Source organism: Amphiura filiformis, chromosome 3 (genome assembly GCF_039555335.1).
Source record: "Amphiura filiformis chromosome 3, Afil_fr2py, whole genome shotgun sequence".
NCBI classification, from domain to species: Eukaryota; Metazoa; Echinodermata; class Ophiuroidea; order Amphilepidida; family Amphiuridae; genus Amphiura; species Amphiura filiformis.
In genome coordinates, this window is record NC_092630.1 from 10,065,204 (window position 1) to 10,084,614 (window position 19,411).

The 19,411-nt window shown below is 37.0% G+C and overlaps 1 protein-coding gene across 1 annotated transcript in view; it reads left to right on the forward strand.

Moving 5' to 3' along the window:
- The window catches only part of LOC140148002 (galactosylceramide sulfotransferase-like), a 48,378-nt gene extending 32,930 nt beyond the window's left edge, over positions 1 to 15,448 (forward strand). Inside the window, exons 2-5 of the mRNA XM_072169826.1 lie at positions 1,160 to 1,411; positions 11,560 to 11,683; positions 13,425 to 13,836; positions 14,663 to 15,448. Of these exons, the coding sequence (XP_072025927.1) occupies positions 1,212 to 1,411; positions 11,560 to 11,683; positions 13,425 to 13,836; positions 14,663 to 15,429 (1,503 nt within the window). The 5' untranslated portion in view covers positions 1,160 to 1,211 and the 3' untranslated portion in view covers positions 15,430 to 15,448. The remainder of the gene's footprint in view (positions 1 to 1,159; positions 1,412 to 11,559; positions 11,684 to 13,424; positions 13,837 to 14,662) is intronic.
- The last annotated feature ends 3,963 nt before the right edge of the window (positions 15,449 to 19,411 follow it).

Consider the following 19,411-nt stretch of genomic DNA (forward strand, 5'->3'; position numbering starts at 1 on the left):
AGGAGCCAGATTTGCTTGATAAAAGCCCTGAATGGAGTGACACATTCAGCCAACCCCATTTGAAATTCACACTCCATGTGTGGAAGATTAAGGTTGTGTCTTCCATTGGGGGTGTATAGAGTTCAATTAAATTAAATTTAAATTTCGGTGTTTTATATAGCACCTTTTCCCAGATCTCAGAGGGATCAAAGCACTGTAATTTCATGCCATGGTGAATCATCACAATCAGGTTGCATCAACTAGGCTGGTTGCAGCCGAACTTGGCGTAAACCTATCCGCACTTTAATAGATTGTAACATCCACCAATTATCTATGCAGCTCCCCAAATTCCATTGGGTGAAGGAAGTTCAACTGGAACAGCCCAGTAGAGTCATGCACTATGGAAATAATTAGTGATCGTTAGTGATCTTTACAGCTTCCAATGTTAGCTTTTGAGTTTCTGTATTTGATGTTTATGAATATTCATGTATGGTGTACCAATATGGGTAAAATGTACGTAGTACTGCATTTTGGTGGTTTTTTTTTAAGATTTTGTTTATTGTTATTTTATATAAATAATTTAATTTGGTCTGTATGAAAACACTAGTAAGCGGCTGTGCAATAATTATGAGCACCACTGGGGGGATAACATTTTCAAATGGTATGCCAAAAATTGTTTTCCCCCTCCCTCTCAGCCTGCCAAAAATTACTTGCCTCCCCCTTTCTCTGCCTTCCAAAAATCTCCCCTCCCCCCCTTTGCACATGCCAAATTTTTGGGTTCTCAATTTGCAAACGACCCTTTTTAGAGCATGATTATTTAAAAAGTGCCCCGTAAATGTGTGCCAAAAATTACTTCCCCTCTCTCTGCCTGCAAAAATTGCTTGTCCCCACCTCAGCCTGCCAAAATCTTTGCCCCCCCACAATTTTACCCTCCCCAAGGCTCATAATTATTGCACACCCCATAATCCTACAAATGACAACTAAAAAAGAAGAAATAGTTTTAAATCAATTTTAAGATTTTATTAAATAGATTTAGTTGCAACAAATTGTTACCATCCATGCTGTCATTGATTATGTTGATACTCTGTTAAAAAAGCACCACCAGATGTTGCAATTTCAATAGCGCATATAAACACAAATCTTGTTCTCCCCTTTTCTTTTTTTCCTCTGACATGTATAGGAAGTTGAGCAGCACTAATTAGTGTTCAGCCTGTCTGCACATATGCTGTGGTATGCGGCAGTATCATTATCATCAATCCGTAGGAACGACGAGCAGTGTTGGTAGCAGTTTGCTAGCGCTACTCAAGATGAGATGCAGGCGAGTGTTCTTCCTGGTGGTGTGTGTGCTGGCAGTGGTGGTGTTGTTAAGCGTCTTGAACGGACATAAGATGATAAGTAGTCATGTGTCGGTACTCATGAGTGATGCAAATAGGTAAGGAAACTGATAATGCTTCAAAAGATTTTCTAGTGTGAGATATTAATGTGTAGGATCAAGTACCTGATAAATAAATGACATGTACATATAGCATCGGCATTTTTTTTTTTTTTTTTGTGAGGTAGGCCCTTATTATTTGTTAATTTGTTACAGATTTAGGGACTGATCGTTATTTTTGGCAGGGGGGAGAGAATGATTTCCCCTTGTTTTCCCGAATTTCTCCATTTAAAACTTAACAATCTCCCTCCTGGTTCAACGAAAATTTCACTTTCCCCTCAAGACCCCAAAAATGTTGGGTTCTTCCTCAAAATGCCCACTCCCCTGTCATAAATAACGATCCTTACTATTCATTTCAGTGTAAAATTGCATAGGCTTTGTCAATACATCATAAAAACAGAGCATAGGCCATTAATATTTTTTGTTATTTCCCCAATTTGTTTATAAATGATAACCAAGAACTTTCTTTTCATCACAACAATTTTAGAAACAAAGTAAGGGAAGGGAGCAAATAAGAAAAATATATGAAAATATCCAAAAATCGGTGAGGGCGGGGAGGATATACAATACATGTCATTTATTTTACTAGCACCCTTAAAATTTGGAGCCATATATCTATTATAATGAAACAGAAGTCTAAATTGGTGTCTTCCACACATTAGAAAAGTTAAAATTCAATGCATTTGAAGTGAAAATCATCATAATTCATATTCCTAATCCGGAAGGTTTAGATGGTAATTGGTAATTATTTATATATTTTTTAGTTGTACGGTGCTTTTAAAAGGGGACATCAGTTGACAATTTGTTTTTGTTTTGTTTTTTTTTTGGGGGGCAATAATAATTAGGGCGTTGACTACATTATACACATTATGTTTTTATGAATCCAAGTGAGTGAAAATATTGGATCCAAAACATAATAATGATATAATTGGATGCTGTACACCCAATATTTATTGGTCTCGACTACGCCTCATCCAATATTTTTAAAACTCATAACTCGACCAATAAATATGGGCTCAATCGATCCAATTTTATATCAATGTAGGTCAAATATGACCGCCTGATGATGCGTCTTGGATGAGACTCTGTGATACAGATACACTAGCTATCAGTCCAGATCAACAAATTAAATATTCTCATTTTATAATGTTTATCTACCTGGATGATTGAGAATATATCACATATATGGTAAGATATGGTTTCTACAATGTAAAGTAAAATTTATTGACCAAGTTAAAGAAATGGGTGTTATATTTTGCTATTAAATGACATCTCAAACAATGATATCGGATATAACGATGTTAAATACAGATTTTTGAATGTGACAAATTATCAGCCTGCTATGATAATTCCGGGCGATAATTGCCTTTATATTTTTGTAATTTTTAGAACAAAGTACATTTATACATGGTTCAAGCATGCATTTAAACATATTTATTCACAATTCTTTGCTCAAAAACAAATGATATTGAAACAAATGAAAGGGAATTATCCAAAATAATTAGGGTAATTATGTGACTGCATGCTTGAACCAAATTTTGTACTTTTTGTTATCAAAATTACAAAAAATGACTTACATACATGTAGGCAATTATCGTAGCAGAGTGACGAAATATAGTTCAAATTCCTTATTATTTAGGTTACTATATTCTAGAGACTGACCGATCAGGTCCTTATCTGAATCGGCCGATTGGCCGATCAATTATCTCTTTGATCTGCCGATTCGATCGGCGATTACCAGTTCCCCAATTGTAAACAATGGCTGCCATCACCGTGAGTAAATTCCACCCGTATGTTGAAAGGGTACTTGTACGCAAAGTATTACCACAATTATGTATCCTCTGAGCACAAAAAAACACACTCCCATATGCATTTAAAATACTGAATTTGACCATGATTATTATAAGCTCAATTTACCTTTTCCCCCTGATGTCCCAGTCCATCGAATCATTCGATCGCCCCATTTTAATATTGTGTTAACGTTCAAGTCAGTGTGAGTTTTGCACACGGCCCGTAGCTTTCTCCAATCTGACACGCACGTGTGTAACCCGGAAGTGTTGAGTATTGCACCCGGCCCGTAGCTCTTTCCAATGTGTAACCCGGAAGTGTTGAGTTTTGCACACGGCCCGTACGCACGTGTGTAACCCGGAAGTAAGAACTACAATTGTAATGTGCATGCGGGGAATTACCTGATTATCTCAGCTGCGTGCCTGAATCACGGTATGATTTTATATATGTTTATCGCCTACAAAGCTTGTTCTTTTGCTAAATTTCGCTTGATTTAACTAGTCTAATTCAAAGAAATATACCAATAAATGAATACTTGTTAAGCTTCAACAATTACTTTCATGATATTGGGTGATCGGTTCATTACATCGGCGGATGAAGGAAAAATCGGCCGATGCAGATCACTACCGATAAGCTAATAATCGGCCCGATATGGAAGCTACCGATCTGATCGGTCAGTCTCTAATATATTCTATACATGTTTTCTTTATCATATTTTACAAATTTGGGTGCAGCATAGTGTTTGAAGATTGTGTACACAAACATTATACAGGGGGGCCGGAAGATTGCCGAGGGGGGGGCAATAGTACCTGGCCTAAGTTATTGGGGGCCCTATGGTACTTGCCCATAGCCACAAAATCCCCCCTTCAGTTCCAGAGCCACTGTTACACAGTTTTCTTCCAATATAGTACAGTCCGCACGTAGCGTATAATCGTACTTTTAAGTCTGAGTAAGTGTAGGGGAATCAGGCTCATGAAGTGCCCCTTTAAAATATGCATACAGATCATTCCAAATTGTTTACAAATTGAGAAACCTAGTACGTTGTGCAGAGATTTTTTTTTTTTACATTTTCGAAATTGGATGATGATAATTTGTCATAAAAAGTGCAAAAAAAATTTTTTGTGGGGGGGGGACCCCTGTTGCACGCTTTTCCTTCGGCTCGGCTACTTGCTTTCGGCTCGCATGATTTTCAGGAAGTGGATCACTACCTCACTTACATCCCTGGTTGTGTCGCTATGGTTATTTTGATTTGAATTACTCACAATTCTTACTCCACAGTATAATGGATTTTTTATTTACATTTCAACTTCTTTCTTGTTGTGAAAATGGGCTTGAATTGTCAAGTAGACGTAACCGGGGAGACTTAAATGAAATACGACTATTGATATAGTATACACTATAAATAAATAATTTCTATTATTTTCTTTGGTTACTTTATTAAAAGATCTTTAAAATGAATTTCAGTGAATTTCTCTTTCTCTTATTTAGTCTTACCATTTATCACTGATCTTTTTCAATTATACACGTTGTATCTTCTTGGGAGGGGGGATTGGAAAAACGTTGCATTTTTGGTCAAATAATTGTGGGGTTTTCAGTGATATTTTGTTCTGAATGTGGCATTTTTGTCCTTAAAGAACAGGGGTGTGAGCAGGGGTGTCGCTAGACCAATCTGATTCAGGGGTAGTACTGCATGTTTTGCAGACGGAAATATTTTGTGAATTGTAGACCCAAAATTTTTTTAGCCAGGACGGCGCTCAAGAATCTAAAAAGTGGGGGGGGGGGGTAGGAGTCTAATAGGTCTAATTTTGTAACACATTAATCCTTTATATGGCAATTTGCCGACAATCGCATAGCTTTGACTACATTTGCCGACAATCATACGGTTTTGACGACAACAGTCAATTTGTGCCGACAAAATTGTGTATGGGGGTGTCACACCCCCATACCCCCTAGCGTCGCCCCTGGGTGTGAGAACTTTTTAGCTGATTTCAGCTATTTTTATTGCCAAAATTTACATATTTTTGCAGCCTATATTTGGCATTTTTACCCTGATTTTACGCTGTTTTACCGCTATTTTGGTCACACCCATGAAAGAAATACCACTAGATCACACTGGTAATATTTGAATCACCCTGTAATTACAGTAGATGTTCACTGTATGTGCATTTTGGCGCACCCTGTGGCTATAAATAAGGGTGGGTTATAGTGTTTCATCCCAAATACTTCAAATTTATAATGGCATGTCATCTGCTTACTCTAGTGTTGTGGTTAACCAGCTAAAATAGATCTGCGGATGTGGGTGGCATAATGAACCAAGTCACAGATGTCACATGTTTCCAAAATGCTGCAATAGTTTTCCTGCACATCATTTTTCACAATTTGTGGAGTTTGAACCATTCTGCTTGGGTTTTTTTTTTAACTTTTGATTTTAAGCTTCAGTATATGCACACAAAATAAGCATTAATTTGTACATGTTTTAAATTTCACGCTAGCTTGGAAGTTCTGTAAAAACACAAAAATTAATATATACCGTATTCGTCCGAGTATAGTCTCACGTTCGAGTATAGTCCTACCCCCCATTTTTCAAAAAAGATTTTTTTTTTTTTTTTTTTTGTTTTTTTTTAAGTTTTTTCGGTTTTGGAGTGTCCCTGGACCTAGACCTAGATGCTAGGATCATTCATGGTTGACCTTAAAAAAAATAAATATCAAGATGTTTTGTATTTTTTTAATATGAAAATTGATAATTTGTATTCATGTCATACTCTATTAATGATTTCAAAATGCATTCAATTTCAATGCATTTTGATATTTTTATTTTTTTTTAGGTCATCCATGAATGATCCTAGCATCTAGGTCTAGGACCAGGGCACAGAGGTCCGTATACACAAGAGTCGCATTAGTGTACATGTTCACGTAACGCCTCAACTCATTTGCATAATTTTGGAGGTGGGCTGATCGTATTCTGATTCGTCGAACACCTAATTTGCATAGTTTTGGAGGTTTCCATATTTGGGTTTACCTAATTAATTATTAATGACCGGACGTTGTTTACATCATGACGTCATAGAGCTTGTTATTTGTCCGATTCGAAACACGAAAAGCATTTGCACTTTTCTTTCCATTAATGTTATATCTTGAAATACCATATAGCGGAGGTGTTAGTTTTTTATATAAGGAAAATATTCCTGGCGATGACCCCATGTTGACAATGGGTAAATACATGTATGCTGTATTAGTTCTGGAAAGGGTCCGGCGACGGTCCGCCATTTTTTTTCTTCAGATTTTGAGATCATTTAGTAGACTTGCTTACCAGTCGTTTTCATTATCCTAATTACAGTTTGCACATTGAAAAGTGAACTTTGACATACGTGGTGCGAAAAAGTCTTGCCGTACCTTTTTTGATTCGTTTACATGCATGTTTCAGCCGAGACGGTTACCTTTACGGCCACGCAGCGGTATACAGATAAGCTCATCTAGGTTTTACTAAAGTAAAACATCTTTGGTCCAGGGACATTCCAAAACCGATTGGAAATTCGAGTATAATCCCACCACCCAATTGTGAAAAATTTTCACCTAAAAAACGGGTGGGACTAGACTCAGACCAATACGGTAATACGGTTTTTTTACAGGGCGCTTTTTTCCATTTGTTGTCTGTCATTGTCAATTGCTGATTTATACTTTTAATATCTTAGATTACCACTGGCAGTCTTATTTTTAACTGGATATACAAAAGCATGCAGTTTGGTATACAAAATGTATGCAATTTTCCCAGTTCTCTAATCTTAACTAATTAAATGAACTAATGCATAATTTATTACCTGATAGATTATTATATTATAATCTTAAAAGGCAATTAATTAGGTTCCCTTGCATAACTGATAAAAGCAAATGAATTGATCAATTTCAAATACGGTAGTCGCAAATGTTTCTCACTTCCCATAAATGGTATACAAATATTGAATGTTTATGAATACAATGGTAAGAATATTTTCATGAGGTGAAATATGGACTGTTCCATTCATCGAGGCTTTGCCGAGTTGAATGGAACAGTTCATATTTCACCGAATGAAAATATTCAATATATTCAATATTTGTTTTATATAACTCATATAAAATTATTTTTCTTCCACTTTTTAAATTATATAAATCGCCAGGAAAACAAAATAAATTACAAAAATATTACAAACTGTATTTATTTTAGAAGCGACACCCACACCTATTGGTGAGTCCAGGTGGTCACCATTTGCAATATACGCCTGCATCTCATGGTATGCCATGGTAGTTGCACGCCAGTGCAATGGAAAATGGACTATTGCACTGGCACCGAATGCAATATTCACGGCGGGGCCACTTATTTGGCTTGACTTTGCAAAATGCTTCTAATTTCGGTCTTGCTAGATTTACTTCACAACTGTTTTGCTTAAAAGTATGCCCACTTGCCCAGCTTAGAAAATAAAAACACAACTTGCTTGGTTTTGATTTTATTATTGTTTACTAATATGCACAGGATGAAATCTTGTGCGTCCAGACCCATTATCCTTCGTTTAAAATACAAAATTAATGCATTCATAAAAACACCAACGCTTTTCAAGAGATGGTGCTATTATGATCGCAGAGTATGATTTGATGCGGCATTGATCCAAAAAAGCTCCTTTGTCGATCAAGGAACCAGGAATCCATCGATAAACATGGTTTCTTATTTTAAAAAAAAGCAAAACAAAAAAACAAAAAAAAACAGGGATGGATGGTTTTTGTAGCATTTCAGCCCTGGGTTGAGACTTCAATATGAAATGGATATAGGTGTAGGGCTGTGCAGTTAGGTTCATCCGGTGAGAGCAAAATATAAAAAATATAGGGTCATTGCAAGCGTGAGAGCATGATTTATGGCATTCGGTGAGAGCAAAGTGTACAAAATATGGAATCATTGGGTGAGAGAGGGGCCGTTTGGATGATTGGATCTAAATTAGGGGGGTATTGGGTGAGAATATGACTTTTTATAAATGGGGTCTTTGTGTGAGAGCCTAAAGAAGCCTAGAAAATTGATGGCTTCAAATGGCTTTGTTATTTCAAAAGAATTAACAAAATCAGTGATAGACGAAGCTCGTTGCTGTTCAGATATGGGACTAGGTCTTTGGGTGACAGATCTAAAGGAAAAATATGGGGTCTTTGGGTGACAGAGCATGAACTGGTGCTTGTAATGGAGTCTTTGGGAGACAGTAATGGTGAAAAAGGGGGTCTTAACAGCCCTACATAGGCCTATACGTCCTTTTTTAAAGGAATTTTTATTCTATATTAAAATAGCAAAACTATTCAATAGTAATTAACCTATCAAATGATAAGAATCTGTGTATGAGTTATATAAATAAAAATAACATCATTATCGTAATTTTTACCAATATCAGTTATAGCAATTACATCCATCTGGTTTATTACTTGTAATGTGATGTGATCAACGAAAAATGGCCATGTGGTGGGAAATGATTGCAATGTATACATTGCATGCTTAAAATTACTTGTTACAATTTGTTTTGTATTTTCATCATTTTCAATCATATCTGGACATTTTAAGTCCAATTTCTTTGTGATTTTCATCAAAATGTAGCAATTATTGAAATATGTTTGATTGATGAGAAAAGAATAAACTAGATTTGGATGGACTAGTGGCTCATTAAGTTTGATGGTAATTACATCTATAATGATGGCACAGTCAATTTGGATTAGGGCTGGTACTGGTGTTTAGTTTGACCGTGTAATTGCCTGCCCGTACGTTTTTGACATGTAATAAATGGTAATGAATCAATTTGGATTATTAGTTGTGATTAGGGAAAAAACCTGTCATCTCTAATGGCTTACAAGTGCGATTATATATAATCATATAATATATTGTTATTAGTATAAATCTATTTGAGTGATTTTATCAGTTGTCATTTCTAGAACTAGAAGTATTAATCTATGCAAAGATATTTCTTCAAATATCAAAAAACATTTTCAGGAATTTTTTATTGATTTCTTATTTGGGTAAGCAAAATTTCCCTACCAGTACTCACATTTCCCCCTGGAATTTCCCTTCCTTTTCCAGTCCAGGATGTTAGTTATATTCAAGGGCTATTCTATTTGGAATCCATACACCCCCTGTGGAGGACATGACCTTAATCTTCCACACACAGGGAGTGTGAATTTCAAATGGGGTTACCTGAATGGGTGACACCATTTGCAATTCACACCCTTTGTGTTGGCGATTAAAGTCGTGTCCTCCACAGGGGGTGTATGGATTTCAACCAGAACAGCCCATTTTCTACAGTGAAAAAGGTGGGTACCAATATCGTTTAATTTACAAATTTAAAATCAGTAGCCACAATTGAGAAAGAAAAATCTTCACCTAATGCGTATATATTATGCATATCTCCCATTGAATCCCCTGACACTTAAATGTATGTACCCATTTCTCCCTCCTGATGTTTAGAGTTGATGATGCATTAATGAGTTTCTTATGAGTCCTTGTCCTTTGCATCCATGACATCTCAGACACATAGTTGTGAAGGTGCAGGCAAGGTGTTTGATGTGGCTTGCAACATCTTGCCTGCCTTGGTCTGTACAGAGTGAGGTGTTTTACTTCTCCCCATTCCAGAAAAATACAGCACTAATTTTTTGGAATAAAAAAAATTATCTTGCTTTGCCAAATGAAATGAACATTATAGCTAAATCCTATTCCTTTTTAGTTCTAAATGACAATAAATGTTTAATTAAAAAAAAAAAGAAAAAAAAGTAGGCACATTTTTTAAAATAAGGACCCAAACACATGTTTTTAACTGTGTTTTTTTTCCTTTGACAATCAAGCTCAAAGAAGTTATACTAAGCATAATTACATGTAATTTTTTCTAGTTTTTGGAAAAGAAAATTCTTGATATATATCTTATGTAGCCAATTATCAGAATTAACTTGAAATATTGAATTTATGAGCAAACTCTTAGCCTATACTCCAAATTGTGAATGCCTAGACTTGTGTGTGTCAAGTATTTGTATTTTGTGACTGCAATTGTAAGAAATCATTCAAAATTGCACATTTGACCCCTCAAATTGCAAAACTATTAAAATAAAATTTCATTGCCAGTTAGAACTACAGTAACTAATGAATTAAGATTCAGCTAATATGTTTCATTTGGCAAAACTGGATATTTTTTTAATCCAAAAAAATTAGTGCTGCATTTTTCTGGAATCAGGAGTAAATGTACATTGTATTATGTATACAGTAACAGGTTGAAAGTGAGAGTATATTTTAATTGCTAATAATATACATATTGTGATATATTATATTGTATGCAACCACAGATTGAGGTTTTCAAAGGAAACAAGGGAAGAGGCTTACGCATCATACACTGGAACATAGAAACATTCAAACATTATAAACTAGCGCAAGGGATCAAATTAAGGATGCTTAATCGCTATTCTTAATATATCAATATACAGGGGAAAGAAGAATCACACATCGCACACTAGTACAATTTAACATGAAATTACAAGTAGAAGCATAACATGCATAGGCAGATAAACCAGAGTAAAAACTCCAGGCATACCGGCCTGTGCTTTTCAAACAAAGAGTTTGCTGTTGAACAAAATACAAAATTTGTCAAGATTTTGTCAGGATTAATAGCTCCGACTTCCTCAGGCAAAACTATTTTAGGATCCTGTTTTCTAACACTAGCTAATCCTTTAGAATGGCTTTCTAGCACTAGCTAATCTTGACAAAGGCTAGAGAGTTTTACATTTGTCCGACTGTGAACCTATTGGGCAATTCCAATCAAAATACATACACCCCCTATTGAAGACATGTCTGCAATCTCGCAAATTTCGCAGATTTCAAATGGAGTCGCCCATTCAGGTAGCCCCATTTGAAATTCACACTCCCTGTGTGGAAGATAGGGGCCATGTCTTCCATAGGGTGTATGGATTGCAACTGGAATAGCATTGTAAACAGTCAATTTGTATCATGAATACCTGTGGCAAAAGCCATGAAGTAAGCAGCTTGTTTAATTCATTCGATTTGTGTGGTTGTTTTTAAATTGTTTAATTTATTTTCATGACAGGTTGTAACCAGTGGGGGCAGGGGTTAAGGTGCCTCAGACAGGACCCAAGCCCTTCCACATCCCGGTTCCACATACCCCCTCCCCCCCCCAGGTCAGACCCCAAATGTACTATCCTGGTATCCATGGAGACGGACCAGTTTCATTTGCCCCTTGATTATATAGGCCTACAATCTCAATTTCAACAGTTTTATTGCGTCACTTTTGATGGTATTGTATAATTTCCTTCCTTGCTTGGGAAATAAAACTGTTGAATATTCTTTTTGTTTTCTTTTTCAGAAACGTTGCAAATGCACATGAGGGTATACGAAACTTCCTATCGCAGCAGCTGCCAAACCAACCACAGACACAAGCAGACCCACAAACAGGTGGACCAAATGAAAAAACAGCATCACAAGAACAAGTATGTCAATTGGGCTATTCCTGTTGAAATCTACACCCCCTATGGAAGACATGGCCTTATTCTTCCACACAGGGGGTGTTAATTTCAAATGGGGTTACCTGAATGGGTGATTTCATTTGAAATCTACACCTCCTGTGAAGGAGATTAAGGTCATATCTTCCATAGGGTGTATGGATTTCAACTGGAATAACCATAGTCTGCAATAATGGCATAAGGGACATTGACACACAAAAGCACTTACAGTATATTTGTATAATGAAGACAAAATAGAATTTCACTATTCTTGGCAAACATTTGAAATAAATCGCAAGAGTTAGACTTAAAAGGTTCAGGAAACAAGTCTGATTCGGATGAGTAAAATTTACAAGAACCAACATATTTTCATCAACATACTTTATGCAAATTAGATGTGTGATTTAAAGTGAATCAGAGTTAATTGTCACTGAATGGGGGAAGGGGTACTTGTGCATCTGACCCTCACCCCCCCCCACCTTGGTCCATGCTCATAATAAATAAAGGAGTGTTTGTAATTATGGAGCCCTTTAGATATTCTTGTAAAAATTGTATTTTCAGCTCCTTCAAACAGGCCTTATATTAAACATGCATGGACTAGGGGCTAAAAATGAGCTTCTGGGCCCAAAGATGGCTGGCTCCTGGTCCTATAGTTAGTAGTGTAAAATATTGGACACACCAGGAGCCAAAAACTGGGCAACCATGGGGTATAAAAAGCCTGGGTGCCTGCTTAATATTAGCCTTGCCTTCAAAGTACTGTACAAACAATCTGGGCAAGATTCTATTCTCATAGAAATTCTCCAAAATGATTGACATGAAACATGTTTATTAAAAGTGTTCCTATAGAGCATTTACACATATGCTTACAACTTTATTTGCCTCCTAAAAATAAATAACATATAATTGCACTGTCAATTATTCAGTAACACTATACTACTAATAATAATTATTATACCAATAAAACAATAATGCACATGTTATAAGTGTTTAAAGCAAATGACAAATGATATTCATGTAATGTTCTCAACGTCCCTTGTACTTTTATAAACTAAAATTAATGATGAATGGCGACTAACTAATGGAACATTATAGTGCACACATGTGTGCTGTTGACATCTGCTGCATTTCCATTAGAGCAGACAAATAAAAAGCCATTGTATTTCAAATGGCCAAGGGGGATAAAGGTTTGTTTCAGCATCCGGGTTTTGAAATTTTGAATTTAAGAACTTTTTTTTTGCATGTTTTCAAAGTTTTTTATTAATTGTGTAGAGTTCTGTTTTAATCATCAGAAAATAATTTTAAGGCTCAAATATTGAAATGAATAATTTAAAAACAAAGATAGACAGCTGCACAACCTTTTTCAATGTTAGAGTTTAACACCAATCCCATGAACATCACTGAGACAATTTTTTTGGTCACACAGTTTAATAAAAAAGAGCCCTTTTCAGTGAACTTCCTGCCAAAACTAATTAGCAGACCCATTCAAAAGAAAAATAGGTCATTGGGTGATGTTTTTTAAAGGGGCCCTTGGGTAACAAACTTTTAAACATGGTCTTTTAGTGACGAAGTTGTTCAAAACAGGGGTCTTCAGGTGACAGCAGACACAAATAGAGGGTTAATTTGACAGCACTTGATGCATACTGGTAATAAACAGTACTATATGATCCTCCCTCCAGTTTTGAACACCAGCACAAAAGTTTTATATTCTGTTCTTGACTGCCTTCTACAGATACCCAACAGAAACATTCCTCCAGCAGACCACATCATCTGGCCAAACTTGAACCAATCCGCTTTGAGCATCACCTCCACCACACCCATACCACAATCGCACAGCACAGCGAAACTGAAGGATGGAGCTAGCAATGGACCAGTTGCAAAGCCACAGAGCGCGCAACCATTAACACCGAGTAAGCAACAGTGCTCGCCTCGTAGGAATATCGTTTTCTTCAAAATGCACAAATGCAGCAGTAGCACGGTGCAGAATATCTTGTTTCGATACGGGGAGAAGAACGATCTGGACTTTGTTATACCACCTGCCGGGAATTATTTAGGTCATTCACCTTTCAATAAGAGGTTCATGTTAAAGCTACCGACAAGGGAGTACAACATCTTATGCTACCACACAAGATTCAGCGCAACAGGTAGGTAGCTCATGTCATGGCACTAGCATCGGGGCTCAAAATACATGGGCCTAAGGACAAATGTTCCCCAGTGGCTACTTTTCTTAGAACCTTGTGGAAGAGGTTCATTTGGATAGTTCAATGTTCAGTTGGTAGTTAGAGTTGTAAAATATATATCCATGTACTCACACTTATGGAGTCTCAACATTTTCTAAATATTCTTGTCTGATTTCTTAGTCATGACTTGATCCTGAACTACTGGAGGTGTTTCTAAATGGTGAAGTGTTTCTAGAATTGTTCTGGATCCGATGGTCATCAAATGTGACTTAAAGTTGAAAATATCCCAGTTTGAGAGAATCCATATGGATTTGCCGCAGAGGGGACAAAGCAATGAACAATCAAGTGGTGCAGCATTCAACCTTAGTCACATGACCATCTAATATAGAGCAATTCTAAAAACACTCATCATCTAGAGACACCATCAGTGGTTCGGGGTCAAGTCATCACTCATGACTAAGAAACCAGACAACGTCAAGACTCCAAAAATCTGAGTACATGGTTTTTTTAGAACTCTAATCTCTCTTGCTGCCTTGGACCCCCCCCCCAGAAAAATAAATCGAGAAGCAAAAGAAAAGAAATTAAAAAATTAAAAAATATTATACCAGAGCCCTGATGTATCAAACCCAGGCTAACACCCCACAGGCTTTAGCTATAAGGGATTATAACGCCTCATTCTGTTGTCATCTTCATATGCAAGTGAGCATGGCTATGTGAATTTTGACCATTTATATGTTCATAAATGATAATATCATGGCGTTAATAAATGTTTCCCTGTTTCTATTAATAGGTATGGCAGAAGTGATGCCCAAAGATTCAGTGTATGTAAGTATCTTACGTGAACCTGTCGCCATGTACGAATCAATGTTCACGTACACCAAATACGAAGCCATCTACCATCTGAATGCACCAAATCCGCTGAAACAATTTCTGGAGAGCCCTCGTAAATATTACGACCTACACGGCGGAAAAGATCACGCCAAAAATCCTATGCTGTTTGACTTTGGACTGGAGAACCACCAAAAGGACGACCAGTTTTTCATCGATAACATGATCGAAAAACTCGACAAACGTTTCGATCTCGTCATGATGACCGAATACTTCCATGAAAGTTTGATTTTGTTTAAAGAGCTCATGTGTTGGACCATGGACGATATTGTGTATTTCACGCTAAACGCCCGCAGCAAGTCCTCTGTTTTACGTGACATCACTCCAAAAATGAAAGAACAGATTAAACAGTGGAATTTAGGTGACTTAAAACTTTATAATCATTTTAACAAAACTTTCTGGCAGAAAGTGCGGGATTTTGGAGAGGAGCGCATGAAGAGAGAAATTACTGAACTTGTGGAACGTAATGAGCAGCTTTATAAGTATTGCATCGCAAAGGTTAGCGACAACGATGGTAAAGTGTGGCATCCACCTGGAGTGAAAGTGGAAAGCCTTCAACTGAAACCTTCTGCTAAGAATGATCCACAATGTGCAGCCATGGCAAGAACTGAGCTTCCCTATACAGCTCTGCTGGTAAAGAAAATGAAATCAAAATATCATCTTAGGTGATCCTGTGATATATTGGGGTTATGGGAGGGGATGGGAGGGAGGGAAAGGAATGGAGGGGAAGGAATGGAGGGGAAGGAAGGGAATCTCTTGCAGAGAGTTCTTAAAAGTATTCTTAAAGAAATTTAATATATTATTTGCAATAAACAGAATGGCCACCTGATGCAAAACAAACATCAAAACATGTGCCATGAAAATATTGGGCTATTCCAGTTAAAATCCCTACACCCCCTGTGGAAGACATGACCTTAATTGCCCACAATGTAGTGTGAATTTTAAATGGGGTTACCTGAAAAAGTGACTCCATTTGAATTCTACATCCACTGTGTGTGAGATTCCATAGGGGTGTATGGATTTCAACTACTATAGCCCATTTATTCACCCTGCCATTTTGGGTGTATCCTTGGTGAAAAGTGTTCATGAGTTAGACTAGTGTAAAGACTCCATTGAGGAATAAGCAGCTTACGGAATAAAGCTGTATAATCCTTCAATAGAATTCTCTGCTAGGCTTATTTTGTGCAGCTTGACATGAAGGATAAACCCGTATTTTTGACCAGATCAGAAATCTTCCTTGCGTGTTTGATGGTCCATGTACATGCATATAATTATATGCCAAATATCTATACAAGGTTATCTTAATAAGTTGAACCAAGTCTCTGTGCAGTCTGATGAAGACCCACCCAGTGAACGAGTCGCAACGTTACTAAAAAAATTGTTTGTGAATCCAGGATTCGATTCATATTATTGTTTTTTTATATTACTGGATGACTCAAAACATTCATAAGCTTCTAATGACTGCCATTATTCTCGTTATTGTCATAATCCCTTTGCATCACTTTGAACGCAAGAAAGTCGTAAGTACATTGTAATAACAAAGCACTTATGACCTTTTAAGCATCTAAAGTGACCTTTGCTGTTTTTTAAACAATAATCAAGTTTATTGGCAAGTGCAGAGCTCTGTGATTGTTCTATTCCAGTTGAAATCCTTACACCCCCTGTGGAAGACATGACCTTAGTCTTCAACACAGGGGGTATATGGCTTTCAACTGGAATAGCCCATTATATAGACAGTCTGACCTCTTTTATCCAGCCATGATGGGCCCGAGTACAGGCATGGAAATTTTCAGCGTTTTAGCTGATGTGGGTGTTTTTTGTTATTGTTTTCATTAATTCAGTGTTTTTCAGCCTATTTCTAATGGTAAAAAAACATGATTTCTGTGGGTTTTTTCCAAAACCGGTTTTCATGCCTGCGAGTACTGGCTGGATAAGTGAAAAATCCAGATAAGTGAATTATGAGTACTTCTGCATTGGATTTTCAAAATGCTGAAATTGAGACAACAAAAGATAACTCAAGATGGGGTAAAATAACATCCCTGAAAAATGGTATATAAGTGCTGTATGCAGCAATCATAGATCTGTCCTTCCAAATACTTCTGAAAAACATATTTTCCTATAAAAATCATGTAGCTGCATGACAGAGATCTGCAGAAAGGAGGTCTGGATAAGGGAGGATGCATTGTATCCAGGCCCGTACGCAGGGGGGGTGCGGGGGGTGCGACCACACCTCCCCAAATTTGCAAAAATATACAAAAAGTCCCAAAATTTAGGAAAAATCTGCTTTTTTACGGTTTTTTCGTCAAAAAAGGGCCAAAGTTGGGGGAAAAAGTCCACATTTCACAAAATCGCCCCCCCCCCTTTGGAAAAAAGTCCACTTTTTCAAAATCAGCACCCCCCCCAAAAAAAATCCTGCGTACGGGCCTGATTGTATCTCAATAAACTTGTACTTCTTACTCTACTGTAGTTTATGCAAGTGATCGCCTTTTGATCATATCTTTTACTTATTGTTTGACCAAAACAGTATTGTTGTATTGCCCTCCCATGGAATTTCAAAAGCAGATCGGTCACAGGTTTTTTAAAATTCAGTTCTTTGGTTTCCATCTAAAAATGCACCAAAAAATCAATTTGGCTGCATCTTTAATATTGTTTACCAAAGAATGTACATTTTGCGAAAACATTGGTGCTTTTGACAAGGGTCATTCGCTGAGAACAACGTAGCATTTTCTCTGACTTTATTGAGTATTGATTACTGTGTAGTGTCAGTGTATTTTTTTGCTTTATAACCTTCGATCTCTCACTCTCTCTCTCTGCGAAAGATATCGAGTGTCAAGAGTCACAAATATCAAGTGTGTGAAAATATTCTTTTTCATTTTTTACTGTCAAATTATACCTATCGTGTTATAGAGAGGTTTCTATCCAACCATATTTTAATATTATTTTTTTTAAATTATGAACCATGTTTGATTATGTTGTGAAAATGTGTCCCACCTCATAAGTTGTATCTCATTCCCAGTTATCAATATGGAAAATCAAAATCTGGTATAAAATGCCATACACCTTGTCCATCTGTGGCTATTTTCCCATGGGTGCAGACAAAGGTATTACATCATTTACACAATGCTGGCATGCTAGCCATTGAATTAGTGTAATTTTCCACTGACAAGCTTACAGTACGTAATTTGAACAAAACAAATTTTGTCTTTCAGAGTATTTTAGCATATCCATTTTACCAAATGTATAATCTTCATTCTCGGATTTAAACTCTAGCTATCGCTACCAATGGTGCCAACAAAAACATACAATGATTTTTTTGATATTTGACATCCCATTTTGTTACATTTTGAATTGTTAAGATTAGTTTAAATTTTGAGTACGTACTTCAGATTCAATGTGTGGTTTTTTGTTTGCTTGGCCTTTTTTAGGGGGTGAGGAGAGTGATATAATTTGAAGCAGTTTCAATCAGAATAAGTAAATGCAGAGCAATAAAAAAAAAACTACAGACCCACTTAAAAATATACAGACAGAGAAATGCTTGTACATTTTTTGGAAACAGGTTACCCAACTGTACCTCATACAATACATTTCTAGCTACTCTAGATATCAATGTCACCAATATCCGACTTCCCAGTTTACCCATTCTTCAGAGGGGAGAAAATTTGTCGTATTTTATTTGGAATGTAAACCAAAAGACTTGCATCACAAACCAAGACACTCACCAGTATTACTATCATTGGGATATCCTATTTGAAATCCAATACACCCCGTAAGGAAGACATGACCTTAATCTCCCACACAGGGCAAGTAGATTTAATAAGCATTCAGTTAACCCCCATTTGATGTTCACACTCCCTTTGAGGGATAATAAGGTAATGTTTTCCATAGGGGTGTATGCATTTCAACTGGAATAGCTCATTGCATCAGACCTATAAGGCAAATCAACTTGACCTAAGGTTTAGGTAACTTGAGGCCAAAATGAGCTCTTCCAGTTGAAATCCACCCACCCACCATGCTTGGCGTATTTTGGGGGGGCTTTGAAGCGCCAGCCCCGGGTAAAAGTAGGGGCGGCAAAAAGCGAAGGGCGGCGGAAGAAGAAGGCGGCAAAAACAGGGCGGCAAAAAGCGAAGGGCGACAAAGCGAATTAGCAAATAAAAAAGGGCGCAAAAAATTGAAAAAGCATAAAAATTTTTGAAAATAGGTTGCTTTTAGGGCTCTTCACTTTTTCAAACGACCGTGAAAAAAATTGGGTCAACCTTTTCGGGCTGTTAAGGAAGGGGCGGCAAAATTGTTTCTTCTTCAGCCCCGGGGTTGGGGCGGCCACGGTACGCCACTGCCCACTGTGGAAGACATGACCTTAATCCATGTAGGGAGCATGACTTTCAAATGTGGTTACCTGAATTAGGACTTTGTATAGAAATCTATACCCCTGTGTGGAAGATTAAGGTCATGTTTTTCATTGGCCGTGATGGATTTTAGACTGGAATAGCCGCATTTGGACCTTTCCCATGAGTGCAAAGATATAGTTTTCTTACAGGTGCCCAAGCCAGGACATATGGGAGATACAAAGTTCAATTTTGGGGACTTTTTTCCCCCAAGTTGCCTTCTCTGCCCAAGTTTAATAATGTACTCATAATTACTTATTCAAAGTTGA